Source organism: Felis catus, chromosome D3 (assembly GCF_018350175.1).
Source record: "Felis catus isolate Fca126 chromosome D3, F.catus_Fca126_mat1.0, whole genome shotgun sequence".
Classification (NCBI taxonomy): Eukaryota; Metazoa; Chordata; class Mammalia; order Carnivora; family Felidae; genus Felis; species Felis catus.
This window is the reverse complement of record NC_058379.1, coordinates 36,673,854-36,689,197: the sequence shown is the minus strand read 5'-3', so window position 1 is coordinate 36,689,197 and position 15,344 is coordinate 36,673,854. Positions and strand designations below refer to the sequence as shown.

At 46.6% G+C, this 15,344-nt stretch overlaps 1 protein-coding gene across 8 annotated transcripts in view; it reads left to right on the top strand.

The window, feature by feature from the left end:
- Positions 1 to 309: 309 nt before the first annotated feature.
- The window catches only part of PTPRM (protein tyrosine phosphatase receptor type M), a 798,079-nt gene continuing 783,044 nt past the window's right edge, over positions 310 to 15,344 (top strand). For all 8 annotated transcript variants that reach the window (XM_003995022.6, XM_003995023.6, XM_019814995.3 and 5 more), the window contains exon 1: positions 310 to 1,094. In XM_003995022.6, the coding sequence (XP_003995071.1) occupies positions 1,022 to 1,094 (73 nt within the window). In that variant the 5' untranslated portion in view covers positions 310 to 1,021. The remainder of the gene's footprint in view (positions 1,095 to 15,344) is intronic.

The following is a 15,344-nucleotide window of genomic DNA, read 5'->3' as shown; positions in this document are numbered from 1 at the left end:
CTCGGAGCCTCCCGGACTGCCGGCTCGCTCGTCTTCCCCCCCCGCGGCGGCCGGGAGCGCGGGCCCTGCGACGCCGGGGCGCAGCCGGCCCCGCTCGGCGACACTGCTGCCGTCCGGCCCCGGGCGGCGGGGACGGAGCTTGCCTCGCCGCGCCCGCGGGGCCGCAGGCCGCTAGTCCCGCCCGCCGCTCGCACAAACTACTAGCGGCTCACGACCCGGGACAAACTTCTGGCTGAGGCGCAACCCTCGCACAGTCGGTCACCCTTCCGGAAGCCAGGCACAGAGCACAAGACGCGGCTGGGGAGAGGAGGGAGAGAGAGAGAGGGTGGAAACAGTGTCGTCGCTCCTCTCCGCGCGGGTGACGCTGCACCGGCGGCGGCGGCGGCCGCCCCCAGCCGAGCTCCCTCCCGGAGGCGCCGCGGCCGCCGAGCGCAGGGGCGCGGGCCGGCGGGGCTGGGCGCTCACGCCCTCTAGCGGGCCGCGGCGGCGCCGGGCGGCCGTGACGTGGGCGCTCCCTTCAGCCGGCCTGCGGGGCACCGCCAGTCAGTCGGGGAGCAAGAGCCCCGCGCGGAGCCGGCGCGGGCTCGGCCATCCGCGCACCGCCGCCCCCGGCGCTGGGCTCGTGGCTGGCGGCGGAGAGGGGGCGGGCAGGACGCACGCGCCCACCGCCACGGCCGCGGCCGGCGGCTCAGGTCCCGAGCAGGGGAAGCGGAGCGGCGGCGGGTGCAGGCGCCGGAACGGAGGGCGGATTTTGGCTCCGCGGGCGCGCCCTCCGCTCCCTCTCTCAGCCGCGCTGGACGCCGAGTGGGGCAGGCGGCGGCGGAGGAGGACCCAGGACCCCGACCCCCGGAGCCGCTGGAGTTCGGACTTCTGCAACTGTTGGCACTTCGGGGCTCCGGCTCTGTTTTTGGCTGTTTACCTTTCTCTTCTGGCTGCCTGGAAACCCAAGCTCCCGTCCGCCCTCCGCCCTCGCGCGCCCACCCAGCGCCGCCTGGGAGCGGCCCGGCGCACACTCGGCAACATGAGGAGACTTGGGACTTGCCTGGCGACTTTGGCCGGACTTTTGCTAACTGCGGCAGGGGAGACATTTTCAGGTAAGCGGGACCGTTTGTGCCGCCGCCGGGGACGCGCGGGCCGGAGCGGGGGCCCGGGACGCCGGCAGCTCCCGGCGGGGAGAGCCCGAGGCGGGCGGCGGGTCCGGGTTGGGGGCGCGGTGGGCAGACACAGCTGCTGCCCGTTAGCCGGCGCTGGGCGAGGGGCCGGCGGGGATCGCAGGCATCGGCGATTCGGACGGCCGGAGAGAGCGTGCCCCGAGCACTAGCCTCGAAGCGGGGACCCCCTCCTCGCCCTCACCCCTCCGGGGCCTGGGCTCGTGCTCTGGCGAACCGCTGCCACTGCGAGTCCCTGGCCGGCTCGTAAAAGAACAGCAGAAAACTTTGCTTGAAGTTCGGCGCTGCAGCCCGGGGCCGCCGGGCGTGGGCGCTGCGCGATCCCTACGACCCGGAGCAGCGGCCGGGCCTGATTGCCGGTCCCCGGCTGCGCCCGTGGCGATCGTCCAGACCCGGTAGCAGCTCCGGTGGTGGCGACCGCCCGGCGCCCTGCGGTCCCTGCTGCCGCCCCCCAAGCCCCTCTCGGCCGGTGACCCCTGGCTCATCCAGGCGGTTGCGCAGCAGCTCCGGAGAGCCTAGGCGGGCGTTCCTTGTCGGTCCCAGCGGGAGGACCCGGCAGCCCGGGAGGGAGAGGCCAGGATCCCAGGCCCCGGGCCAACGCGGCCTTGCGCCCTCAGGGCCCCATCTACCCGCCTTCGGCCCCCAGCGGAGCGCTGAGGCCAGTGGCAACTTGTTAACCCAGCCGCGCCGCCGAGGGTCCCAGGTGGGAAGGAAAGGGACTGTGCGTGCAAGTGTGTGTGTGAGTGTGCGCGCGCGTGGGTCTCCTAGCGCGGCCGGGGGCGTGCCGAGCCGGGAGGGGCCCCTCGCCGAGAGGACCTGTAGACTCCAGGCGTGTGTGTGTGTGTGTGTGTGTGTGTGTGTGTGGCGGGGGGGGGGGGGGGGGCGGTGGTCAGACGTGGGGCCCAACGCCGCGCAGTGTTAGGAGGTTTATCTCTAGGTTGCCATCAATACCTGGAGCACACACGTGGGTGGATGGGCCAGACTCGTGCACATTTGCACACTTTCTCATGTGTATTAGTTTCATTAAGGTCCACGTACAATGGTGGCGCTGGGCTTCTTGTTTTTAGTTAAATAAAAACCCCGCTATTTGAGCGTGAACTTGGGTTGCATAATAGGTTTGTATCATTATTAGGGAGGAATGAATAAGTTGGACCTTTTAAAATTTTTGGTGAAGGAGCTTTTCACTGACAGTAAAACGCGTATTCTAACCATCGGAGAGGTTTGGCTGTCTAGTCTGTGGAAACGTACAGTTTTACTTTTTTTGGAGTCCTGGGTTCACAGAGGCACAGACGCCTGTGTCCCGTGTGTTGCTGAGCTACAGGACCCTTGACCACAGTTGGCCGGAGAGATGAGAATGAGATCGTGGTTGGCAGATTGCTCAGTGCTGTGAAATCCAAACTGTCAACTTCAATAAAGAAGTACCCTTGCCCTAAGTTTAATATTTCCTTAACTGTCTAGTAATTGCACGTGCTCCAGAGGGCTTAAAATGATACACTGCTGTCTGATATAAAATTGATGCAGATTTTGGCCTTATTAGCGAATTATGGAGTTAGACTCACCAGTTTTAGAGCCTTGTAACTCATTAGTGTTAGAAGCCAAATATGAGGGCCTTAGTGATGGTTTTCTCCTTATTAAGATTCATAAGTCCCTGCCTGGGATTTGTTAAAAGTTAAGCCTGTCGAATAGCGTTTGGGTGGATTTTTAAGTTGTGTGCAAGGGGATGGAAACAAATATTTATGTAGCTTATTTCAAGCCTCACTCATTCATCATTAAAAAAGGACTTCAGCATTAGATAGTACTGGCCTGTGTCCTTGTTAAGGCTGATTTAAACTGTCAAACCCCAAGAAACTTTGACTAAAATTTAGCCATATTTTTTTTTTCAGAGGAAATAATATCATTCTGTTTGTGGGTGTGCTTACCTTTTGTTTGGAAAGCCAGAGTTATTCTAGTGTGTTAATGGCTAAAGGGGAAAGGAAGGGCAGTATCCGAGAGACTGCTTGGAAATGTTGAAATTCTAAATATTTGAAGTTGGTAAATTTTGTGTGTGCGGCGATCAGGTATGTTGCCACGCATTATGGTTTTTTCTCTCCACTTTGCATTTTAGGTAGTATAGGCATGAGGCACTTAATGCTTTGGAAAAGTGAGTTTCTTTGTGTATGCTGGGAAAGTTATGAGCGACAATGATTCTTATTTCTTTTTAGGATTCTTCTGGAAATTGTAATAATTGGCTGCTTTTTTCCCCTGACACACCTTATGTGATAATCAGTTTTAGAGGTAGAGGAGATAGATTGTAAGCTCCTTGAAGGCAAAGTCAGTATTTTTTTCCTTCTTGGTTCCCCATAAAACCCTTAACATGAAGCCTTAGATCTGACAGGCAATCACAATTTTTAGACTAGAACACTAATGTGAACGCTGACCATTTGCAAACAGTCGCTTTGTATCTGAATTAACTGACACAGAAGGGAGGGAGAGGAATGATTGTAGGAAGTTAGACTTGACTGACATTTCTCTGCCTTTGAAATGAGTATTTTCCAGAAGGGGTTCTCCTTAGCTCACCCAATGGCTTAAATGACGAGATTTTGTGTGAATGGTGGCGGGTTTTTTGTGTGACTAAGATTTATACACACGGGACGTTGCTCTTCCCTTTCTGCAGTGCTCATAATCTCGTGTCCTCTTCAGGAAGGACTGGAATTTATATATTTATTAATTAATCATTTCTAGAGGCGGACTATAGGGAATTTGGAGTCCAGAGATCAGAAATCGAATGCTAAACTTACTGGAAGAAAAAAAGAATTCAGTGTGTGGTTCATGTGGGCTTTATGTACTAGAAACATGCCATTTAAAAAATGGTTTTCCATCTTTACAATTTCTAATTTGTTAATATTCTTGGAATTTCTAATGCCAGTATTCTTGTTGGAGGCTCACTCTCCTGCCTTCTAGGCTTTTAATGGTCATTAAAAATAACTTGTTGGGGCGCCTGGGTGGCTCAGTTGGTTAAGCGTCCGACTTCGGCCTGGGTCATTCGGCCTGGGTCATGATCTCACAGTTCGTGAGATCGAGCCCTGCATCAGGCTCTGTGCTGACAGCTTGGAGCCTGGCCTGCTTTGGATTCTGTGTCTCTCTCTCTCTCTCTCTCTCTCTCTCTCTGCACCTCCCAGCTCATGCTTGCACTGTCTCTGTCAAAAATAAATAAACTTAAAAAAAAAAAAAACTATTGTAAAAAGGAACACAAGTCAGCCTCAAGAAAGTTAAGTCATTTTACTTTTGTTTGAAATTCTCCTTTTTCATGTGAGAAGCCAAGTAGCTGGCAGGTCATTCTTCTTTGACCCAATTTCTTAAAAGCCGAATTGTAATATATTTAATACAACAGAGTATTTAGTTTTACATTATAATGGGACTGGTGTGTTAAGTTCTCTTAAAACTCTGGTTTGCAGAGATAGAAATACAAGCAGATCTGGCCCTTTGTTGCTACCACAGTATTTAGAATAAATTAAACCTTACCATATCCTTGTGAATTTGGGACTCTTGTGGAAAAGTTTATTTTAAAAATACTCTTTAAAGGCTATTTGTGGGAAAAACAGCCAACATCTGAATAAAAAGTCTATAGTTTAGTCGGCAGTCCTGTACCAATGTTTCATTTCTTAGTTTTGGACTTTGGTGAGGGTTATGTCAGATGTAAACATTAGGAGAGGCAGGTGAAGCGTTGTACTTGGAAGCTGTACTATCTTTTGCAGCTTTCTTGTAAGTCTAAGCTTATTTTAAAATACAAAATATTAAGGTACACTTTATAAAGAGTGGGAATAGATTTGTTGAGCACTGTGACTTATTTTTCTTTTTCAGGTAACTATAGTCATGACACTTTATATTTTTATGGTGCTTTAACTAGATTGATAATTCATGTGATGGAAATACTTCAAATTTAGATCAGTGAGCATGAAAGAAATATGCGTAGAAAATTACTATAACATTTTTAGTGTTATGTGTATGTAAAGAAGTATTTACTGCTTGAGCGTAATAAATTGTGCCGATCTGGAAAATTACAGGTTTTAGTCTTTCATGTTTCCAACGGGTTATTATACAGTTTTTCAGAAGTGAAGTTACTTACATATCATGATGTATGGGTAAGTATGTATATAACTTGAGTAATAATAAAAGTTCTGAAAGAACTTTCCTTAATGGACAAATAATCCAATTTGTGTCTTCAGATTATATAAACACTGGATGAAAGAAGCAAAGCCTTTACTTTTGGCAAAAGTTGGTTTTAGAATTTAAATATTTCTGTGGCAATTCTGTAAAAGTTGATGGCTTATTCAAAATTTTCCACGATGGTTCCATAACAATTTTAGTAACATTCTAAGAACCGATAGGTTGTATGTGTCTGTTTTGGTAGAGGAATCGTGTTTTGGATTAAGTATTGTTTCCTTTCAGTTTTCATTTCAGGTTTTATCAAGTTTTCTAGAATGAGCATGTATTATCTGAATCTCCTAAAACTTAGCTTTCGGCGAGGGGTCAGGCACGCTGATAAGTAGTTACATATTTGTTCAGCAGTATAACATTTTTCTTGAGGGTGGTGTCTACAATCCCAGGCTTTTTAGTTTAATCTTGAGCTTCTTGGCTTTGAAGACCAACTTTCCCACCAACTTTCTTACAGTTTCGTCTCTCAGTTGCTTATTATCTCCACGAACGTAACACATTAATAAGCTCATTTTGTAAGTAAAGGTTTCATTACTAACGTGTTTCAGACTCAGTAGTGAAACATTTAAAAAGATCCAAAATAATAGAAGCCTCCCATCATAAGAGGGTGCAGCTTCTCGGGTTCCTAAAATCTTGCTGTGGTTTCCAGTGTAGTGGCCAGAAAACCCGAGCTTCTTTTGTGGCTCTGAAAAACCCAACAGAGAAAAGTAAGTAGGGGCTGGTGTTGGACGGGGAGCAGGAAGGCGTTAGTCACCAACCTTGGGAGTCTGTAGTGCCCCCGCCATTGAGTAGAAGTGTGTAAGAGACAAATGAAAGAAGAAAACGGGCGTGAGAAGGAAAGTGTTGTGTGCTCAGGCATCAGTGACATTAGTTCTGGAGGTCCTAGCAGAGGAGGGTCGCTGCCCTTACACCCTCCTTGCTCTTAAGGATGGAACTTATGGAAAAGAAAGGAAAGGAAAGGTAATCAAAAGAGTGACAGGTAGGTCGTTCTTACATCCTGCACCTCAGCAGCTTTAGGTGGCCTTGGGGAGGACCTGGGGGTATTGAGCCAAGTGTTGATGGCAAGCCGAGTTTAAATCTGCACTTCTTAAAACTTGGTGTGCCCCAGGAGCATCTGCAGTGGCCCTTCCCAGTGTTAATTTCTAGGGCTGAGCTATGGCGATTGTAAGGTGGAAGGTTCATGGAGGGTCTCACAGCATCTCACCACGTAATCCTGGTTTATGGCCACGTTTTGGGACATGTTGATCTAAAAAAGCAGTTCTTAAAGTGCTGTCCTTGGACCAGCAGCGTGAGAGCATCCCTTTGGAACTTGTGAAACATGCCCGACTCTTGGCCCCACCCAGACCTGCTGAATCTGAAACTGGAGGAGGGTTTCAGGCTGCTGTCTGTGTTGCAGGAAGCCCTTGAGAGCATTCAGATGCTTGTAAGAACTACTTTTCCCGAAGAGCCAGGATCCTCCTTTTGCAATGTCAGCCTACCTTGACAAGAGTTGAAAGAGAACCATGGGTAAAAATAGAAGTCACGTTCATGCACTTATTGGCCTCCTGATGAACACAGCCAAAATTATGAACAGGCTGACGTGACTGCGCTATGATTCTCAGCCTCTTAGGTGAAACCGCCAGTGTGACATTTCAAATGATAGTCTTATCAGGGGAAGATCTTGGAGCCAGCCGGTTGTTAAAACTTAAATGAAAAAGTTTTCTGTAATTTTACTTACCCCAACATAAAGTTTTAATTAAAACTTGTGGTAATGATTAGCCACTGGAAATTTTTCTGGGTGGATATTGTGTATAGAAGGTATTTGTTGGTTTGTTGTAATAAGTGCACAGCCTAGTGTGTCTGTAAAATAATGCCTTTCGTTCAAGTAAATATTGAGCACTTCCTGTTTGTAAAGCCCCTTGACAGGGGAGCATTGGGAGGGGTGGTAGTGGGCAAAGATAAGAAACATACAGTTATGATGCTTTGTCCATTTATGAGAAGTTTCCAAACCCACTGAAATAGAATAGAAACAGTTCTGTCTTTGGAGAGCACTGGAAATTAATGTACATGAAATCTGGAGTTTCAATGTGGAAATCAAAGGAAACTGTGCCTTTGGAAATGAACTCAACTTCCAGATAGAAAAAGGGTTTTCATTACGCTTCTCTTCAGGGTACCGCCAGTGCACATCCGAAAATAGAGCTGATTTCTGTTTTCCGCAAAAGACAGACATCGCCGTCTCTGTCATTTAACACCCCAGGTAACTAAAAGCGCTCGGCACGTTACTTAACAGATTTATCTTGACAATGTTGTCACCAGACTTTCCGAGAATCAAGGTGCCGAGTGCTCCCCACAAGGCGGGCTGGCCTCCTGCTTCCTGCTCCTGCTTGTGATCCGGAGCTGATCACTAGGTGTAGCTACATCCTTAGACCCACCTGCCTGAGCCGGGAGAGGCCCAGCCTTACCCACCTGAGGCTTCCTGTTCTCATTTACTTACAGCTGAAGGAAGGATGCTGTTTAGTGCACCTTCCTCTGCCTGTCCGCGCGTCTTACTCTTTTCTGTAAGGTTAAACTCTTTCACGGAAGTTTTGGTTCCAGTAGTTGTAATCTTTAGTTTGTTGTGGTGCAGCCCTGACCCAAAGGCAACTTTAAACTGGTCTGTGATCCTCTTTCTCGTTTTTCTCTTTTGCTGTATCATATGTTGCTGCTATTCTATATATAGCAGCGGGGCTAGAAGAAGTAGTGTATGTCTGCCAAGTAAGAGTTTGTCTTCACCTGTGGCTGTGCTCCATCAGGCCTTTGAGCAGTAGCCCAGAAAGAGGCAGTGGGGTGTAGAGCCAGGGGCAGGTGTGTATCATCAGTGGGAAGTGGCTGTGGGCTGTTGCTTACTTAGCCTGCGAGAGATTACTTCTGTGGCATTGCGGTTTAGGTTTATAGTTGGGGAAGTCCTTACAGTTTGCACTGGAAATCTGATCCAGTTAATTTTCCTGCTTACAACGCGGAAGACTAATGAGTCATTAAACACTTTTTATATGAAGCGCAAGTGTTGGAAGCAAGGGGAAGGCGGAGGATGTGATGGAAGGCAGGGTCACTCACTTTATATCTGGGGCTGATGGGGGGGGCCGTGACCTCGAAGGCCAGAGAGCAGTGATTGCAGCATGTGAGGGAGAAGATGAATGAGAGCAGAGTTGTCAGGGACTTGTCAGAACAGATGAGTTTTTGGCATCTCCCTTGGAGGAAAAGGCCACCGTTTAACAGAGTGATTTATTTCAAAATGCAACAGCCTAAGCAGAAGCAAAGCATTTACTTTTTATGGGCGGCAAAGCATAAAAGCTTATAGAGCATCAGTTTGTTTTCAGATGGGTGAATATTCATTTTGATCTCTTTCCTAGTCAATATGCAGAAAGCAGATTTATTGCACTGAAGGAGGAGAATGTGTTTTAGTTTGCATCACCGTGGAAGGCAGAGACCCCGTTCCTTCTCCCCAGCTTCTAGCTGTGGAATCCAAGCAGGTTCACAGGAAGGCTGCTGACAGCAGGTGACAGGGAACTGGACCACACCCAATTGGCAGTCGGTGTTCCATGGATCCTATTAGATCTCTTTTCTCAGTTGGAGTGTCTTGAGCTACTTTAAATCATGTCCCAACCACATGCTTGAGATGAACTCATTGTACGTTCTCTGGATACAAAGTTATAAAGTAGCCTAAAGCATTACCTTTAAAATAAATTATACTGATAATATATAAAATAAAAATCAAATCACTGAGCAATGGTTAGCATGTATTAATGTGTATCAATCACTTAATATATTTGTGGAATGAATATGGAAATGAATTAAATTCTCTTGGGGAAGAAAAATATAAAATGACTTATACTTACTACGTGGTTTTTTTTTTTTTTTCCTATCAAGTTTAGCTTTTTTGAGCATCTGGCATAACTTTAATAATAGGCCCAGGCTATGGATTTTGTGTTTGGTACCCTTAGCAATTTTTTTTTTTTAATTAAAAAAATTTTTTTTTCAACGTTTATTTATTTTTGGGACAGAGAGAGACAGAGCATGAGCGGGGGAGGGGCAGAGAGAGAGGGAGACACAGAATCGGAAACAGGCTCCAGGCTCTGAGCCATCAGCCCAGAGCCCGACGCGGGGCTCGAACCCACGGACCACGAGATCGTGACCTGGCTGAAGTCGGACGCTTAACCGACTGCGCCACCCAGGCGCCCCCCCTTAGCAATTTATAGGCATGTAGATAGTATTTAGTTGCTAAGTTTAGAGGAGAAAGTGTTACTTTTTGTTACCTGAATATATGAAAGTTAAACTGTAATTTTATCATGTATAATATAAATGTATTAATCAGGTACTGTTCTACAGCAGAAGTTTGCTAAAAATGGAATTTATCATATGGTAGGTTTATCATGACTCTAGGAGGATTTGATTTTAGTCACTGGTAAATTAAAAGAACCGTGGTCTCACCAGTAAGAAGGTTCCATAACAGGGTGTCATGTATATTATCTCTGCTGGTTTTATTTCTGGTACCGAATGAAATTAATTATACTTAGACAGAGCCCACTTTCGCACATTAACATCCAGCTCATCTTCAGTAGAGCCGGCATGCTCTGGTTCCTTTTTCATTCGGTATGGTATACACTCAGGTGATGAAACTTCATAAAACGAGGTCACCTTGACAACAGTCTCATAAACTGTGTTCTCTGCTTCCTTGACTTTTGAAATCTAGACCACTGAATATGGTGTGAGATCTCCACAATTATCCACTGGCATTATGGCCTGTGTGTGTGTTATGGGAGTTCTTGCCCTATTTTCTCAGTCAGTTACCATTTTCGTCCTATTTGCCTGGGTTTTCAGGGAGCCCCTCCTTGTCTTCCAGCAGGGGGTCGCTGTGCAAGCATGTCCTGTGTTGCTGACCCTCAGAAGGTTTGGAGTGGGGGGGGGTGTGGGGGCCCTGCCTGGCTGTGGAGGGCCTTTGACAGCTGGAGGATGTTGAGGCTTTGACGTCAGCTGTGGGTTCCTTGGGATTTGGAAAGAAGGGCAGTTCTCCCTCCCCCCCGGCCCGGCAGATCAGGTGTTCCTGATTTTGGAACAAGGCTTCTGAATTGCCTTGTGGCCTTGGGTATGCTGTTGAATTTTTCGGAGTCTTAGTTTTCTTTCTGGAAAAGTACCTTGCAGGATTATCATAAAGACTAACCAATGCCATGACATTAGGAGGGCTCTTGAGGTGACAGGGTTGTGTCTGTTTAGTTATGAGGAAGAGAGGAGATTGGTCAGTTCTGCACCGTCCATGACCATTGTGGGTTTAACCATGTGAACCCACTCTTCTTGTAAGTCAGAAACGGTCGACTATTGACAGTTTCATATAGTTCAAACTAATAGGTTCCCTTTCTGGGTCCAAGGGGTTGATAGTGGTCATACCTGGAAGCTGTAAAAGTGACATGTATGTCAGTGTGGTTATACACATATATATGTTATAAATACGTGGCCAATATTGTGTTTTAAAAGGAAAAAAAAAGCTGAAAGTAGCAAAGTGATCACCTCGAATTGGAACCATGCAAAGCCAACACTACTCAATAGCATGGAAGGTGGTACTCCACCTGTGTTCAAGTCACATGAGGCTCCTAGACTCATATTCCTGTCCCCACAGACCCACTGAGTCAGAATCTGTGGAATGGGGCCACAGAAACTGGTGGAGAAACATCTCCGATAATCTTGATGCTTGTAAAAGTCGAAAGACTACTAGTAAGAAAATAGCAGTGGCTCACAGACCATGCCCTTTGGAGAACTTTTCACATCTTCTCCAGTTCGTGTTAAGAAATCATCTAAAGATCATCACATGGATTTTTAGACCAAATTATCAATTGACTGAAGAGTATTTCTTTTATGAAGCAGAGGCTTTCTGGTGTCAGAAGAAAACATGAATTATGAAACAAGGCATTTTATAGAAACTTGGCTGTTTTGTACCCTTCTTTCAACTTGGTGACCTCTAGTAAATGTGCTGTCAGTCTGGAATTTTTAGGATATAATAAAAGAATAAAGACATTTCAGGGTAATCAGAACACAGTGACTTTACATCTTCAGATTTGCAGCTCTGAGCCGCATTTTGAGATGACTCACTCATAGAAGAGAATGAGACAAGATGGCATTGGGAATAATATTTTCCAGCACTTATTCCTTTATATCATGTTCATTGAAACATGGACACTGTAGAATAATTGGTCTTAGGGGCCCCATAAGGGGGCCAAAAGCTTGGCATTTTGATTGTAGTAGTTCCTAAAAGACTCACAAACCTCAAAATGGGAATACCAGTCTGCTAAAGGCACTTGAAATTTCTACCAGCTCATCATTTTGACCAAGGAAGAAAGGTGCTTGTTGAAATGTCATGTCTGGGAGAGGTGGCTCATTAAGTCATCTTAATATGACATCCCCAACTAGCTGTCACCTTGATAAGTTGACATCCTTAGATGTCAGATTTCTTACTCGTTAAATGAAGACATTCGATTCAAGGATCTATAAGGTCTCTCCAATCACTTAGACTATGAGGATTGTCATCTTAGTTCACATTAATTTGTCAGATAGCATGGTGTTAAAAGAGTGAGACCTGGATCAATGGGGTATTTTTGGTAGATGAGGATGGGAGAAATGTCTAGAACATTGGGTCCAATCTAAAAGAGTACCTGATACAGCATGAAGTTGCTTGTTAGAAGGAAGTTGGAGGAATGTCTGAATGATTTTAGATGCTTCCCACATTTGCTGTAGCTGCCTCTGCACAAATGAAGCTCATTCTTTTCCTCCATGCAGAGAATGTATTTGCCATTCCTAGGTGCCGCCAAAGGCTTTGCTGCAACCAGACTGAAGTCTGTGATTTTCTGCTTAAATTGTGGCAACAGAGATAAGCCTCATTTCGGGGACTTGGAATTGATAGTAATAAGTGATAGTCGTGTATTGAGCACTAATTATGTGCTAGGTACTGTGTCGAGAGAATATGATATTTTCAAACCCATTGCTGCACAGTAGCTAATAAAAGCTTGGCTGAGAGCAGGGATGAGAGCTTTGGGAGGTAAAGCCGTCTCCGTTTCTAACAGAGCGGGGTCATCTGGGCATAGGGTATGTGCACCATACATCCTCCCTCCCCATACACACAGGTGCAGAGTGGCCTTTTCCTGATTTACGCTTTGATTTGATGCTATCCATCTGTAGCAAGGTGTGCTCTATGCAAAAGTGTTTCTGATGGAGTGTCGTTTCAACATGTTCTGATGTTTCAGGACGTGCTGTGGAATCTTTATAATGGCCTTCTGGGGATATTTCCTCCTGGGTCTTAGTTCCAGGAAAAGGTGTGACTCTTCTGTGCACTTAGTTTCTTCTTGTGGACATAGAATTGTATAACCCATCAAGTTTTCCTCTTTATGTTGGCTGTTAGAAAGCCAGATTCAAATGTGTGTTCTGTGATGGTAAGGACATTTTTGAACGGGAAAACCTCAGTTAAAGCTGGCCTTCATCGGGGCACCTGGGTGGCTCGGTCGGTTGAGTGTCTGACTTCGGCTCGGGTCATGATCTCACGGTCCGTGGGTTTGAGCCCCGCGTCGGGCTCTGTGCTGGCAGCTCGGGGCCTGGAGCCTGTTTCGGATTCTGTGTCTCCCTCTCTCTCTGCCCCTCCCCGTTCATGCTCTGTCTCTCTCTGTCTCAAAAGTAAATAAACGTTCAAAAAAAAAAAAAAAGCTGGCCTTCATCAAACGGGGAATTTGTTGGCCCTCGTGACAGAGAAGGCTGTGTGAAGGCTCAACACAGCCATTGGGGTTCTGAGCCTTCTTCTGTAAACATCTTTCCTCTTTATGTGGTGTTTCTAAGGGGTTATAGGCTGAATCCTCCAGCTCTAAGCCTAGTGGGAAGAGAGATTCTGTCCCCCCAAAGTACAGACCACTTCTGCTAGTGGGCTCACTGAGTCAGCTCATATCACCTGTTTCCACTTTAACCTCATGCTCTGTTTGACCTGCCCACTGGACCAGGCATGTGGCCAGCTCACATGGACCACATAGACCAAGAGTGAGGAAATGGAAGTTTCTCCATGGAGAAATGGGTTCTGTGACCAGTTGAAGAGAGTGGATGCTGGGTGGGCAAAAGCGGTAAAATGCCCAGAGTGACATTCTGTGCAATAGAACCCTGTATCCGATTTCTTTTTCTGACCTGATACTTAATCTCCTGTTCACTTTTCTTACTTCATTCTAATGTATCTTGCTGTATTTTATGTGCCATTATAAATGCACTAAATCTTTGGAACTAAGTGATGGTAACAAAGTAAATGAGTTCCAAATCTTAACATCAGGGTCAGTTCAAATGCAGCTTTGGTGTGTGTGCATTTCTTTTACTTCCTAGTGACACCATAGAACACATTCAAAGCTCACTCACTGAAGAACACAGGTAGGAAGATGGTAGGGGTGGTTATTATAGCCCAGTGTAGTACTTCTCCAACTTATTTTCTAAAGCATCAGAATATTCCCATTAAGCAAAATTTTACATAGGTGGAAAAGCATAACAGTATTTTGGTTACACAAAATTTTATATGAGAAGATTGAAACAAAAGATTCCCCAACTTGGGAAGCAAGGTATAAAGGGTGGTTATTGCTGTGTAACAAAGCTCCCCAAAACTTGGTAGCTTAAAGCAACAAGTTTTCTGGTTTTTTTTTTTTTCTGTTTTTTATGTTTTATGGGGGGAAAGTCTGGTGAACTAAACTGGGATTGGTATACTTTATGTAAATGTCTTTCCTTAGGTGACCTTGGCTGGGCTTTCTTGCTGTTTTGGGGTTGGTTGACTGTAGGCTGCTGTAGGATAGCCTTGGCTGAAGCAACTGCCCTCTCCTCCTTTATTTTCCAGCACGCAGAGTTTCCAAAGAGAGTGGAAATGTGCCAAGGCCTTTTGGCTTATGCTTGGGAAGGGCACGTTGTCCGTTTTACCTTGTTCTTCTGGTCAAAGCCAGGCCAGCCTAGAGCAAGGGTCGGGAAATAGACCTCAATCGTTGGTGTATGGGGCTGCAGGACCACATTGTAAATAGGGTGGATACAAGGAGAGGTGGAGAATTAGGCCCCACATAGGGTCTGCCAGGCCCCAGTGCCTGTGCTTTGAGATGCCTCTGCTTTGTAGAGCATAGTTGGGAAATCACTGGCAGCATGAGAAAAAAGGAATTTAAGACTGAAAGATCTGTATTCAGGGTCCACCCTGACACTGTCATCTGAAAGGGAAGCTGTTTAATCCCAGTGAACTCAGTTCCTTGTCTGTAATTAGGGTCATTCAGTGGCATTCTGATTCATAGGTTTGCCTCTAAGATCAAATATGATAATGGGCTGTATAAAAAGAAACTTTTAGGGGCGCCTGGGTGGCGCAGTCGGTTAAGCGTCCGACTTCAGCCAGGTCACGATCTCGTGGTCCGTGAGTTCGAGCCCCGCGTCAGGCTCTGGTCTGATGGCTCAGAGCCTGGAGCCTGTTTCCGATTCTGTGTCTCCCTCTCTCTCTGCCCCTACCCCGTTCATGCTCTGTCTCTCTCTGTCCCAAAAATAAATAAACGTTGAAAAAAAAGATTAAAAAAAAAGAAACTTTTACAAACTGTTGTACCTCGGGGTATTCTGAAGGTGATCATAGACCGATTAAGCCTGAGTTCTCATCCTGGCTGTGTCATTTACCAGTTGCGAAAGTCACAGTGCCTCTCGGAGCCAGTTTCTTTATCTGTAAAGAGGGGATGACATCTGCCTCCTTGGTCATCCTTTGGAAAACATAGTGCCTGGTCTGTAAAGAGCTGTTGTCATTGTCCTTAGAGCCCTACGGCCACAGAATAACCTTCAGTCATTGTCTTGTGTGTTTCCTTTCTGTCTGCAAACCCCAAAGGGTGTGGTTCCCCCAGCTCCAGGTTTTCTTCCATTTGTAATCCAACTCATAAAGCAGCTATTTCCTCTGGCTTCCCAAGGGCCAGGGCAAAGAAAATAGGAACATCGCATGCCACCTACGTG